This window comes from Notolabrus celidotus, chromosome 19 (genome assembly GCF_009762535.1).
Source record: "Notolabrus celidotus isolate fNotCel1 chromosome 19, fNotCel1.pri, whole genome shotgun sequence".
Lineage (NCBI taxonomy): Eukaryota > Metazoa > Chordata > Actinopteri > Labriformes > Labridae > Notolabrus > Notolabrus celidotus.
The window spans coordinates 24,418,097-24,432,066 of record NC_048290.1 but is presented as its reverse complement, the minus strand read 5'-3'; the positions used below and the strand labels follow the sequence as shown (position 1 = coordinate 24,432,066).

General features: G+C 42.0%; 1 protein-coding gene across 3 annotated transcripts; it reads right to left on the bottom strand.

Moving 5' to 3' along the window:
• Positions 1-311: 311 nt before the first annotated feature.
• rnf208 (ring finger protein 208) lies at positions 312-12,166 on the bottom strand. 3 transcript variants are annotated; one of them, XM_034710088.1, is made up of 4 exons: positions 11,866-12,166; positions 10,409-10,470; positions 9,106-10,094; positions 312-2,479 (listed from the first exon to the last, which is right to left on the bottom strand). In XM_034710088.1, the coding sequence occupies exon 4, from the start codon at positions 1,460-1,462 to the stop codon at positions 686-688; it is 777 nt and encodes a 258-aa protein (XP_034565979.1). In that variant the 5' UTR covers positions 1,463-2,479; positions 9,106-10,094; positions 10,409-10,470; positions 11,866-12,166; the 3' UTR covers positions 312-685. The 3 variants fall into 3 exon arrangements, with proteins under 3 accessions (XP_034565979.1, XP_034565980.1, XP_034565981.1); XM_034710089.1 differs by lacking the exon at positions 9,106-10,094 and having other exon boundaries at positions 11,866-12,085; XM_034710090.1 differs by lacking the exons at positions 9,106-10,094; positions 10,409-10,470; positions 11,866-12,166 and adding an exon at positions 6,933-7,002.
• Between the last annotated feature and the right edge of the window lie 1,804 nt (positions 12,167-13,970).

Sequence of the window (13,970 nt, the reverse complement as noted above, 5' to 3'; positions counted from 1 at the left end):
ACACCTAAGATCAAAGCATTAATGCCGTTACTGAACTTTCATTTTCATTCAAAGAACAAAGAGATTTAGTATAGTGAAGAAGTGATTACAAAACCATTTACCCCAATTTACCTCAGTCAGAAAACTCATAAGACAATACCTCACTGTATTCCTATGATCAAATAATAAATTTACTATCCACTTGAAATTGATATAGTACAGTATGAGGTGAAATTGTTTTGTGATTAAGTGTTCTTATGCCCTTTCTAGAGTAAGATAAGGATTTCTGCCGAGTCTTTACTGCAATTAGACAGATAAGACGACAGCCCACATGAGTTACTTTAATCGTTTAATCTTTATTCACCTAGGTTGGGGGGATAGACCTCCCCTGGCATTCCCATGTAAAGAGATGTCAATGACAAACACATCCAACCAAACGAGAGAGGGTGAATAGGATTCCAGTCCATACATAAAATACATTTATTTACTATTTATCGAACCACCAGCATCCATTAGTCCCACACAGCATCCATCTGTGCTATTAAATATATAGAGATAACATCTGTGGAGGGATTTATTCACTGTATGTGAGTGTGGGGGGGGGGGGAATTGGCAGAAAGGGTCGAGCTTATAGACGAAAAGAGTGTCGGGTTGGTGGGTGGGGGAAGGGGCAGCCTTGAGTCATGCCTGCAGTGTCCCCCCTTGTCTACATGATGCCACAGGAGGACAAAGGGTTGGCGATCTGGCAGGTGCAGGCTGACTGGCAGTATTGGCGCACAGTCTGGTAGCAGCTGCGGTCGGCGTCCCCGCCCCACTGCACAGGCCCGTTAGGGTCAGAGGGCAAGCGGCTCAGGATGCTGGTGTTGATGGCCAGAGCAGCCAGGCCATAGTCAGTGAACAGCACCGTCTCGCGCCGACATGTGGGGCAGGAGATGAACTTGTATTTGGGACAGGACTCGTAGAGGATCTGCAGGCACTCCTCACACACTGAGTGCAGGCAGGAGAGTATACGTGGACGCTTGCCAGCAAAGTTGTAGGTGTGACCGCAGGTTGGGCAGTCCAGGGGCTCGCAGGGCATCACAGGTCCCGAGGAGGAGGAAGAGGAGGTGGAGGAAGAGGTTGAGGAAGAGCGCAGCACGTACTGGTTGACTATAACGTCCTCCATCTTGTAGTGGAACTGGTGGTAGCAGATTTCGTTGGCACTGGTTTTGCGCTGCGCCAGGAAGCTCTGCTCCCTGCGCGTCACGGGGGCAGGGGAGGACACTATCGACCTGGGGGACCCTGTCATCTCCAGGGCCAGGTCGCTGCATGCCTGATTCACTATGATTTCACCTTCACCACCACCGTCCCAAGCCACTCTGGGGGGTGGAGCATAGCGTGGCTGGGTGACAGGCACGGGGCACTCTCTGGGAAACTTCTCCGACTGGATGATCTTGACGGTGTCCATGGGGATGGTGACGGGCTGACGCCGGAGGCAGGACATTCGTACAGTTTTTGAAGGTGGAAAAGAGAGGGGCTGTGGCTCAAATCAGCACTGGACAACCCTGCCTGGTTTTGGGCAAGGGGATTATATTATGTACTTTTTTTAAAGTCAGCCATTAGAGGGAACATGGGGACGGATGGTTGCCTCCATGTTTTCTGCAGAGATCCCCCTCTGGTTGGTTCTGTCAGCCTGAGTCTTTATGTGGGGAAGACAGATAGAGGAGCTCAGCCAGAGCACCACAACCTTGAGCTCTTATTCTGTCACTGCTGATATGTACATATGACTAAACAGTCAAGCTTACAGTTTCTGACCAGTGTTGACGACTTAAAGGTAGTTTTTTTGTTGTTGCTTCTCACTTATGCTGATGATCCTGTGCTGTCTCTGAAGCTTATTTGCAGAAAAGTATATTCACACACAAGGACAGTAATAACTTTAGCACAAAGACTTGTTTTCACTCAGTGATAACACCAATAAATAATCTCATATGCACGCAGATGCTCGCTTATATACAAACAGTACAGGTTGGTATATATTTCATTCACAGAGTGGGGGTGGGGTGTTGAGTTCAGGCAGTTAAAAAAAAAGGTCCAGATATGATATCCTGTGGCCTGCCAAGGAAACTCTTGCCTTCTCAAACTAGCCCTTGCATGTGTTTCTCACTCAACCGCCCGCTTCACTTCCTGTTTTTGGCTGCGGGTGTGTTACTTGTCGGCTCCACAGTGTGAGAAAGTAAGAACAAGCTCCAGTCTTTCTCTCTGCTCTTGGTCCCGTTTGATCAGGTGACCCAGTGTCTGGGTGGCTTGTTGATAAGACAGAGGGAGGAGGTCTGTTTTGGGGAGGTGCACTGTAATTCCCCAGAAAGCTGTTTTTATGACCCCTCCGAGGTCCAAGGCTCCTGAAATTCCTCAAAAGTAGGAATGAAGGTTTTTGATTTGACTGGCTGAGCAGATGGGATAACAGTCTGAAGGATGCCTCTGTGCTTGTCTCACTGACTCAGGATTCTTTTGGTCCATGTACCTGTGAAAACACAGAAATAAGACACATAAATAACTGCACACTATCTTTATAGTTCATCATAGAATGTATGATGGTAATATATATATAATATGGCAAGACAGGGTCAGCTTCTCACAGATACAGACGTGTGTTTGTGTGTGTGAGATGAATTTAAATGTTTTAAAATGTGGATGTTTACGAGTCTTTTAGTGTAAGAAGGTACATTTATTTGTAATTATAATGAAGGCTTCAGGGTGGCTCATACAAAATGTTTTGTCCCATTTTAACATGTCTTTTTGCGTCTCAGCCTCTGCAAAGGTGTGAGATCATTATCATGTTGCCTCAATCTGCTCCACAAAAAGTCAACATTTGTTTGTGATGTCTATAATGTCCAGGTTTCATTGACGTTGTGGGAGATGTGTTTCTACAAATTGGTGGAGCATTATATTTAAAGGTATTTCTAATATTCTCTCTCTGTCCTGGATGTAAATTGGTAGGACAAAACATGGAAACATTGCAGGAGAAATCTCATTACAACATAACCTATTGACCTCAGTATGATGCACACACTGTCATCTGTAAGACATTAAAAATGTATGATTCAAACAGGGCTGTGAAAGGAATTTTAAAGTCTGAGAACACCTTCGTATCTGACCAATCACCAAAAAATTGTGGCCAACCTTTACACCCCATACCTAATCTTTAAATGTGAGTCTGTTGAATATAATAACATGTTTAGAAATGCATTATTCAATAGCCTTTTAAACCTTAATTTAGACATGTGATGTAATGTTGGTTATAAAAGGTAAACAGTGCTGTATACTTCTGATTAAATGTAACAGACTAGTGTCTAAAGCCGTAGCATGCCACACTGTCTGGTCGGAGCAGGTGATTGTGACATGTTACGGTGCTGCTTTTGTCATGTTTCCTGCTTCCTGTGAGCACTCTGTCATCTTGTCAGTTGCGTCAGTTAGACTCTAACATGCGTAGGACCAGGTTACAATCTGCATTAAGGAGTTTATGTCATACTGTGTGTGTGGGTTTAATGAAAAAAGAACAAGTGTAAGGCTGAAAAATGTTCAGTTCAACCAGAACAAAAGCTGCCAAAACAGCAGAGGAGGGAGGATGACACATCTTTCATTCTCTGCACGGCTGTCAACAGTGATGATTCACTGGAGGAATAAAAAAACTGAGCAGAGGAGGTGACCTACATGGCGATGAAGAGAGAGAGAGAGAGAGAAAAAAAAAGATAGAAAGAGAAGAGAAGGAGAGCAGGCCCTGGTCCTGGTTTCTATTTATGGTTTGTTTATCTATGCACGTCTCAGTGGTTTCCTGCCCCCAACCCCTGCTGAAGATTCACACCGAATGAGAGAGATGCACCTCACGGGCGGAAGAGCTTTATCCCTTCACTCTCACGTGATGCAGCGAGCCATATTGGGCAAGCAGGCAGACGTTTGTTTCTACTGCTTTATCCCTTCTCGATTAATCTGTTGACATATTTGTTCATTGCAAACTCAAACACACAGAGCTGTTAGCTGGAATCATTCAGAGTCTCACTAAATGTGTTCCTCCAGCACTGCAGTGCTGCAACACTCCTCCAAAAATAGCCTCTTTCTCATCCTTTTGCTAACACAGTATGCATTCACACACCTTTGATAAAGCTGGGCGTTCGCTACAAAAACATGTTCTTTTTCTTCCAGTACCTTGATAGTGACATAATGGGGCAGTGCTTGATGACTAAAAAAGATAAATATGCAGGAAGCTTCTCTGCCTGTAACATCAGGAATAGAAGACCTTTTTCATACATGAATCATTGTATCTCAATTATTAGATCATGCACAATTCAACACAAAGAACAGCATTCCAATGCTGTCCTATTATTTTATAATATACTTCACAAAACTTTCCCTTGAAATAAAACAGCATGGAGCAACTCACTGATTCTTTGGAATCAACATTTTTGTACTCTATGAAAGAATATACAGGAAGCCGGTTTGGATGTCCTTATTGCAGCAGTAGCTGATTCAACTCCTGATCTCGACCCTTTGCTGCATGTCTTCCCTTGCTCTCTACTCTCCCCATGTACTGTCTCTCTTCATCCGTCCTTTAAGAGTAAAATAACAAAAAACAAAACAAAACAAAAACAATACACTAGCGTTGTTGTAGTGCTGACACAGGTATCAGATATGATTATGATACAAAACAAAAATGTACAGTCAGGTTACAACTAGTAAGATTACAGTAATGATCCTTACTATGATTTATTAGCTAACCTGTGTTCTTTCCCAGAACAGTAGCATACACAGCAGTAAATTAAATCAAGGCAGCTACTCGTGGCTGTTGTTTTTCATCAGCAAAGACAAACTGCTTTAAGGTAAAATGTCATGTGACCATTGCAAACATCAACAGAGCAGTGCTAACTAAGAGGGTACTATTGGTCCAAACTAGAAAAATGTCAGCATTCAGTTTTACCAATCACACATTTAGAGAATTGAAAGTTTAGATAACTTTAATTGGTTATAACAAAACAGTTTCATGTTAGAAATAAATGTTTCTTAATTCAAGTGTCTTCAGTTGACACATTCTGTCGAGGGTCGCGTGCCTGGACTCTGCTTACACTATCTCAGAAGTTTTTAAAGGTTGCATTAAGGGTGCAATTTTAGGATTAACAACTAAGATAACAGTCACATCTAACATACAGTCATGCATACTTTGTTGGCAAATGTATTGTAAAGGGAGCCTGGTAACCACATATGTATTACAACTTCATTGATAACTACTCATTTCCACAAGTTTTTATGTTCGTTCACTGTCAGGTGTAGGAGCCTGAGTCTTGTTTTGAGGCCAATCGTCGATGGAGGCACTAATTTTGAAATGCTGAACTCAACCAACTTAGTGCAAGGTAAAGAGGCGGGGTTTGAGCCTCCTAGCCAACAGCTACAGTGTTCCCACCTGTCAGTCAAGTCAGTCACGTCCTTAAAGCTAGGGTTGGTAGACACGGAAAACTAGCATGAATTTCCTCAGGACTAACCCCTCCCCCCCTCCCCTCGGAGCTCCTCCAAAACGATGCCCCCGCTCACATGCACAAGCGCCGCTGATTCACGACCATATGATGGTGATTGATTCAAAACCAGTCCTCAGCACATGGTTTGTGTTTTGCACTACGTCAACTCATGTCTCACTCAGCGGTAAGAAAACACCAAAACATTATCATAGTGAAAGTTAAAAACACAAGCAAACATGAAATGTACGTGCAGGAGGTGGGCAGAACGGCAGGACGGGATTTGATTGGTTTCATAATTTGGCTCCTGATGGCAGGGATTGGTTGGTGTTTTCCCAGAGGTTGCTGCTTGGTTAGGGAGCAAAGATTGCTTGTGTTTGGACGAGAGTTTTGGCTAATGTTGTGAATAAAACGTTTTTGGTGGGTAAACATTTGTTTCAATCTATATTAAACTATAACATAATGATTTCTCCCAGCTGTATATAAAGTAAGGACAGTGACATGGCTTCAGGGATATCTCTTCATGGTTTAAATTAGAACTGGACCATTTAACCTCCTCCTACTTTCTTATAGCATATACATTTGTATTGAAGTATGAAAGGCCTAATAAAGTATAAGAAAAAGCAGTGCAGAAATGCAGTCATTATGTTTGAGGTTAAGTATGACTATCTGCTCACACATCATAATCAGATTTGGGTGTCCTCAATGATCGGTTATCACTTGCGCCCGTGCTTAAAACTAAAATAACCAGTTCAGCTTGGTGCAGATAAATCTGCAGAGACATTTTGTGGACTTGAAAAGCTGAAGCTATGTCTGCCTGGTTGTGTCAGGGGTCAATCTTATAAAGTAGCCAGACTGCTTGAGGAATCTTTGAGACTGAGGACAGCTAAAATTACCCTCTAATTTGGTGACAGGACCATGAAAAGGGCTGATAAGTGATGCAGGCTGTCTGCTGACAGGCCAGCTTTGGTGCAGCCTCCTCCTAATAGACGGAGCCCTCCCCGGTTACATAAGGAGCTCATCCCCGACCCAGCCACCATATTAACACAGTGCTGCAGCTCTCGCACAGTCCTGACATTGTCTCTCTCTCTCTCTCTCTCTCTCTCTCTCTCTCTCTCTCCTCTCTCTCTCTCTCTCTCTCTCTGTGTGTGTGTGTGTGTGTGTGTGTGTGTGTATGTGTGTGTGTGTGTGTATGTTTGTATGGATAGCTCTAGTCCTTCTCCCTGCAGAGGAATTATAACACTAATGAAATCATGGCAGGCATTTGACCTCGTCATCACAAGCAAGAGGAGGAAGAGGAGAGCTGACCACAGGGATGTCAGAGGAGTCTGTCTTAGCAGCAAATTCCTCATACCATTAAACACACATTCACAGTTTAAAGACACACACACACACACACACACACACACACACACACACACACACACACACACACACACACACACACACACACACAATCTAGAACGTTCTCACCCTCGGATGACTCCCCATCAGGTACCTGGCACCACCCTTTACATTCCAGCGGACACACAAACAAACAGATAACAAACAGGAGTATTTTTTAAATGTATCCTATCTGTCATACTAGATTTATCTTTGACTGACACACACACACACACACACACACACACACACACACACACACACACACAACCAAACAAACAAACACATACAATACTAAGGAGAGAGAAAACATTCCTCGCCTCTCACACTCCCACTATGGTCTTTGCTTTTTTCACTCACAGTCATGTTTCATGTCCTCATGATCATGCTGGATTGATCCCACCTGTGCAGATCCAATAGCAGGAAGGGCACAATGTTCTGAATGAGTCATAGAAACCCTGCATCAGTCCGTCTCCCTCCCTGTCTCTCTCCTTTCTCTCAATGAAAACATGTCTCTCTTTCGATCCATCTATCTTTCTATCTATGTGAGCATTCTGTCGGCCGCCAGTGAACAGACGGTCCGGTCTTTGTGCCCCTATACCACATACCAACAGTATGTCAGGTATGCCAGCTATGTTGAGATGTGTATCCACATTCATGTCTCTGCTGGTAAAAAGCATCGCCTCATCTCTCTTCGGACCTGTTTGGGATATTATGCTGTATTTTGATTACATAACGCGTTATGACCTTTGCGTGATCTGAGGACAAATCCCCAGATTTACTGTATGTTCGCTGACGGCAGCTCCTCTCAGGAAAGTGATTTAGAGAAATTATATGAAAGATTCAAAGACTGGAGGATTAGCATCTGGCACATCTTACAATATGACATTATGTATGCGGATGACAGATGCAACTCTGTGTCAAGCTTTGTTTGTCACAGCCTTGGTATTTAAAACTTTGAATGTTTGCATGGTTCATTTTCTGTTTGTCCTGATGGGCATTTTCTTGCCTTCACGTGTCACTCACAGCATATCGACTGCAGAGAAACAGATTTAAATTTAGATATAAACATCTAAATGTAATTTTTGCAGATGTCAGATCTATACACTGCATGATGTTTGGCTCATTGTTACATTTACAGCTCATCCATCAAGTTGTGGCATTGCACATGCACATGCATAGGCCGCTGTGTCATGTTTGTGTTTCAGCATGGGCAGAAAGTGCTCAGTGAGTATGCGGCTAGGTGTTGTTTTCAATAATTCAGCCTCCTGTCATTCATGGCATACATCGGCCATTTTGCCTTGCAATTCATTACAGCCAAGTGCTCTTTGTTCCCGTCTGTGTAGCTCTCACAGCAACATGGCAGAGCTGCTCTCATGCAGGCAGAAAAATAAAAGCAATAACCACCATGGCTCTGCCTGACACAGACCTCATGGAAGATTTATGAGGGAAAGGTTCAGCAAATGTCCAGCTCTTCAATAAAAACAGGCTCTGATTGATGGAAGGGATTGATTTTGTTCTTATAAGGAGGTTGTTTGAGTCCTTGTTTTCAAGGTAGATAGAGCTGTTGGTGACATCCAAGCTCAGATTCAGATTCAGAGCGGACATCATCAGCGGGATAGAGGGCGAGGTGGCCAAAATATTTGGACCGTGTGAGATGGAGCAGCTTTAGCGCAAGGGAGGGGTGAGGAGCAGTTATGCAATCGCAGCATGGTGTACCCAGCACTCTCACTGCAGCGCCAATGTATGGCCAATATGGAGATGCCTTAGTGCTGCTGACAGCTACAGAACAGGCAGTTCCTGCCCTGTCCCTGTAACCCCCACCCATCCTCCTCCTCCTGCCCCCCACTGTCTGTCCGTGCAGAGGTCTGTGAAATGTCATGACCGCTGGAGACATGTCACCCCCAAGATACCATCTACACCCAAAGTCACATATCATCATGGTCTATTCACAGATTTGAATCATTGTTTGTGAGCAACACAGATGAGCAGGTGTGCAGGTGTTTCATATGTATATGTGTGTCCCCATTCATGCAAACATGCGTGTCTGCAAAATGGACGGCCATGATGCAACACCCATGTAAACCCCAGCTTAATGTAACAAAGCCAAACGACTACCTTTGTCTCTTTGATGCCTACCCATAGAAACCAATAAAAATATGACATTGAAGAGCCACCTAGAGGAGCCACACAAAATGTTAAGATGCAAAAATCCTTTGAATCATCTCTATGAAATGGATGCAAAGCCTTTCCTCATCCTCACCTGTCTGCCTGCGTACTCGTCTTGTTGCAGTCCTTTCTCTCCTCCTCCCTCCTGTTCCAGTTGTTGCCGTCAATGTTGTTGATGCTGCTCTGTGAGGATAAACCGTGCCGCTCAGGCTCTTTGTTCCTGGGATGTCTCAACACGGGAAGGATGCTCTCTACTTTCCATTCGGTTCTAGCAGGACGAACAACATGCAGCAGCAGCAGCGGCGGGAGGGAAACATGGGGGAGATGTAAGATGGAGGAGGCTGTTGTAAGGTGGATGCGTCATGTCTTGGGCTGCTTCCTTTGAGCTTTGCATCCCTCATTCCTCTTCTCTCTCCCTCCTCTCTGGTGCCGCTGCCCTTCAGTGTCCCAGTCCAGTTCCTTCTCCCACAAGCTGTCGATGAGCGTCTCTCTCCGGTCTCTCTCTCTCCATCACTCTTCGCAAACCTCTCCGTATATTCAGCTTATTTAATGCAGGGGTCTGAGCTTATATGCTGTGTTTCTCTGTGCGTACCTCCCCGTCTCTTCCTTCCTTTTCTCTTGTCTGGTCTTCAGGTAAAGCTTCTCGTCTCCTTTTACCCCTCCTCTTCACTGTTATCTTTCTTCTTGTCTCAGCTGCTGATCATCACTCCTCTTTCTCCTTCTCCGTCTGTTCCAGTCAGTGCACCTCACAGTCACACATGCGCAGTGTTTTCACACATACATGCACACTCACACACTCTCTCCCTCTGTCTCTGTGCCTTTGGCTCTCTCCTTATGCATGTGGCTTGTTTTGTCTGCCCACCCCCTCCTCTCTCTCTCTCTCTCTCTCTCTCTCTCTCTCTTTTACCCACTCCCTCACTCTCTCTTTTCTCACACACACACTCCCTCTCTTTATCTCTTGCGTTGCTCTCTCTCGCTGCAGCACACACTGCAGTGCCTCTGCAGGCAGGATCACGTTTTCTAGTTGCCAGAGAAAATATCTCAGCCAATGAGGAGGGTTTACAATGCTATCCACCCCACCCCCTTCCATCCAAACACACATGCACGCACACACACACACACACACACACACACACACACACACACACACACACACACACACACACAAATACACATTCACACAAAAACATGCACATTTATATTCAAACATCAGCACATAGCCGTCTGGGATATGAAGGCTTTGCACTGAGAGCCATGAATCATATTTAGAATTAAATATTAATACAGATACACACGTGCACTCACACTCACACACACACACACACACACACACACACACACACACACACACACACACAATAACAAACAGAAACAAACATATGGTTAAGCACACCTACCAGGCACACAGGAAATACAGGAAGCTGGCGCACATAGATCTAATCAAGGCAGTGCAGCAGATCTGAGGAGGCAAAACAAAGCATAACATTACTCTCAATTATCTCCTTATCAGAATGGAAGCTTTGGAAAAACAGATCCATCATTTCAACACTGATCAAGTTCCTCATTCATGTCTGCAAAAATTGAATTCTGCACTCACATCCTCTATTACAACAAAACAGAGAAGCATCATTTGTATTAATTTCTTCTTAAGAACATCAAATCCTTTTAAATGAGGAGACCCATAAGCTGAATTTGATTGAACACTGATTTTCAATAAATTTACCCAGAAACTTGAAAGCAGCATCCTAAACTCCCGCACAGATCTGCACATACACTAATGTTGCATAATATGGATTTTAATAAATTGTGTATCTGCTTAAGCCCTGTGCTCTGATCAATTAATAATCCTGGGATCAAAGGGGAAGGATTGCATGATGAGAATTTTTTATTAATGTAAGAGGTTTTTGCTTACATAATGGGATGTCAAATGCATAATGCAATAAGCAGCAGAAGAGCAAAAAGCCACAGAACAACTGACTATCTAACACTATGTTTGTGGGGCTTTATTAGTAAAGTAAACTTAAGACTTGCCTTTTTAATCTAGCTTTTAATTTGGAGTCATTTATTTTTAGCTCTGGACTGAATTATTATTTTTCTTATTATTTTAATCATTATTATTTGAATCATTGCTTTAACATGTATTTATCTTATTTAATGCTTCATTTATCTATTTATTTCTTGTAATCATCTGATCTTGTTAACACTACCTTATTTTCATTTTTTCTTTCCACTGTTACTTATTTCATTAACTTTACTGTATTGTTTTTATTTCATTTCTATGTATTTTATTTATAATCATGCCTTTTATGATTTTACCATTGCTGTTGTTTTCTGTCTCTCTGTTATTCTGTGAAGCCCTTTGGGCTGTATGTTTTTATGTATGAAAGGTGCTATATAAATAAAGATGAGTTGAGTTGAGTTATGATTGTGCCTGCTTCTGTTACAAACTGGCTTTTTTGTAAAATTCTCAGAAGTCAGACACTTGAGAAATATTCACAGTATGTGCCCAACACAACATGATGCAAGTAGTTCCTCAAACTCAAGTTATTTCGTAGAATACATAAGCTACACTTCAGTTTACACTAGTTGCACTATGCAGGCATGTCAAGCCCAAATTCAAGATGTTAGAGAACACAACCAATATTTAAATGTAATTCAGTATCTATGAACAGTGTAAGCCAGTAATATCACAGTAATGTTTAATTCTTCTATAACATTACTTTAAGATTTCAGGGCAACACAGTACTTTACGCCTCCTTATTTTGCACTGTTTGACACTAGACTTCAAATATAACAATTTGTCCTATAATGAAACTTCACAGTTATTCCTTAGAGTAATGTTTAGCTGTCTTACCAGGAGTTTTCTGAAGGAGTCAAGTATCTTCTCAGTGAACTCTGGTCAGAGTGTAGTACTACAAAAGTGTAGTAAGGCGGTTAGCTTCATGATTAGTGGAGAATAAGCACGATGCTAAATTCGAAGTTTATATTCCGGTAATTACCATAGACTAATTACTTGCCCGGAAACACCTGTGCTAGCTCTGAGTTAGAGGGTGGGTGAACTCGTGGTGTCATTAGGGGTGTCAATCATACGGCCCGCGGGCCAAAACCGGCTCGCCAGAGGTTCCAATCCGGCCAATGGGATGACTATGCAAAGTGAAAAAATGACAGAGAAGACATTTAATGCAATTTTTCTAATAAACATAACTGCTGTTTCAAATTTGTCCTACAATCAAACGGCTGACAGAGGGCACCTGACTGGCGCTCGGGGACTTTTTTTCTGAGGAAAAATATTTGCAGTTTGCATAATCCAGTGGAAATTCATAGACTTTTTGGACCCCTGCATACAACACTGTCCAGCAAGCAATCTGTTCAATCTCTCTCTCTCTCTCTGTGTGTGTGTGTGTGTGTGTGTGTGTGTGTGTGTGTGTGTGTGTGTGTGTGTGTGTGTGTGTGTATAATAGTCAATTTTACCTTCTTCATTATTACAATCTATCTGTTCTTTTGCTGTAAATATAAATATAATATTTGCTGTCAGGAGAATTGGAAACCTGTATGCTTGGTGTGTTCACAGCAGGTTTCAGTGCTTGAAGAATATAACATTTGGCCCCACTTTCAGATTCAATTTGGTGAAATTTTCATTTTAGTTAATTAAATGTGAACATTTTCAGAATGTACTTTTTTTGCACTAAAACAAAGGGGAACATGATTTTACAGTTCTGGCCCACTAGAGATCAAATTGGGTTGTATGTGGCCCCTGAACTGAAATGAGTTTGACTCCCCAGTAGGGCAACCCCTAGCCTCTATGATAAAGAGAGCCACACACAGCAGGAGCTATAAGATAACTATCGAGCTAGCTGTAGATGTTTGGTGGCTAAAATTTTGAATTGTCATAATAAATCCACTGCCACTATATCCTATTTTCCATTATCCTTAAGTGAAATGAAGAGGGTTCAATATGTGAATAGCTTATTTGGGGTGGCTATGTCACCTTGATAGAACTGTGCTGCCAAATAATAATAGACTACTTTCTAGCCTACTTTGCAATTGACTAATATTGTTTAACTACATTTTAAACTTGACATGACATTTCATAACAACAATGAATATTCACTAAAAAATGTATTGAGTAAGAATACATTTGCCAATGCATTATATTACCCAGAAAGTTGCTCAATAATGTAACAGATAGGCCCAATCACTGAATTTGAAGCGTTTGAAGTCAAACATTTTTGAGACTAATTTTAAACTTAAGTCTAGATTTTCTTTTCTTATTCATTCATGTGATTTCATAGCTTTCATTGGTTGATTGTTTTCTGATGTGCCCTTTAAATGGAACCTTTAGCACTTTTATCATTTCATCATGTCTATTGATTTTATCTTTTTTACTGTTTTATTAGTTTTAGGATATTTTAGTATGTTTAGCACACGTTACAATGTTACAATGTCATTTAGCAGACGCTTTTATCCAAAGCGACGTACATACAAGAACAAGAACAACACAAGCAAAGATCTAGACAAGAGGAAACAAGATCAGTAAGAGTAACAAAGTGCTTCAAGTCCATTTAGGTGCAGGTACTTCCAAGCAGTGTAAAGGCAATGCACAAAAGTAAATAAGGATTTTTTTTTTTTTAAATTTATTTATTTTTATTGTAAAATAAGGAACATCTACAATGAAGCAACCAAACAATGTAAGACCTTCCATTATCATCATCAACTATTTACTTGTCATCACCACAATGATTACCAAAGTACCAAGTGCTGGGTCACTCCAGAGCTGAACACAGATTCCCAGAGTAGTTTGTTCTGTCTGACATCTGTCTTGTAACTTGTAATGATCTAATATCTCACTAGCTTCAAAACAAGTTTAACTATGGGTAAAAATAAAGTAACCTGAACCTGAACCTGAACCTGAATCTGATATTTAGACGTTTTTTGATCAAAAGTAATCTCTCAAAGAAA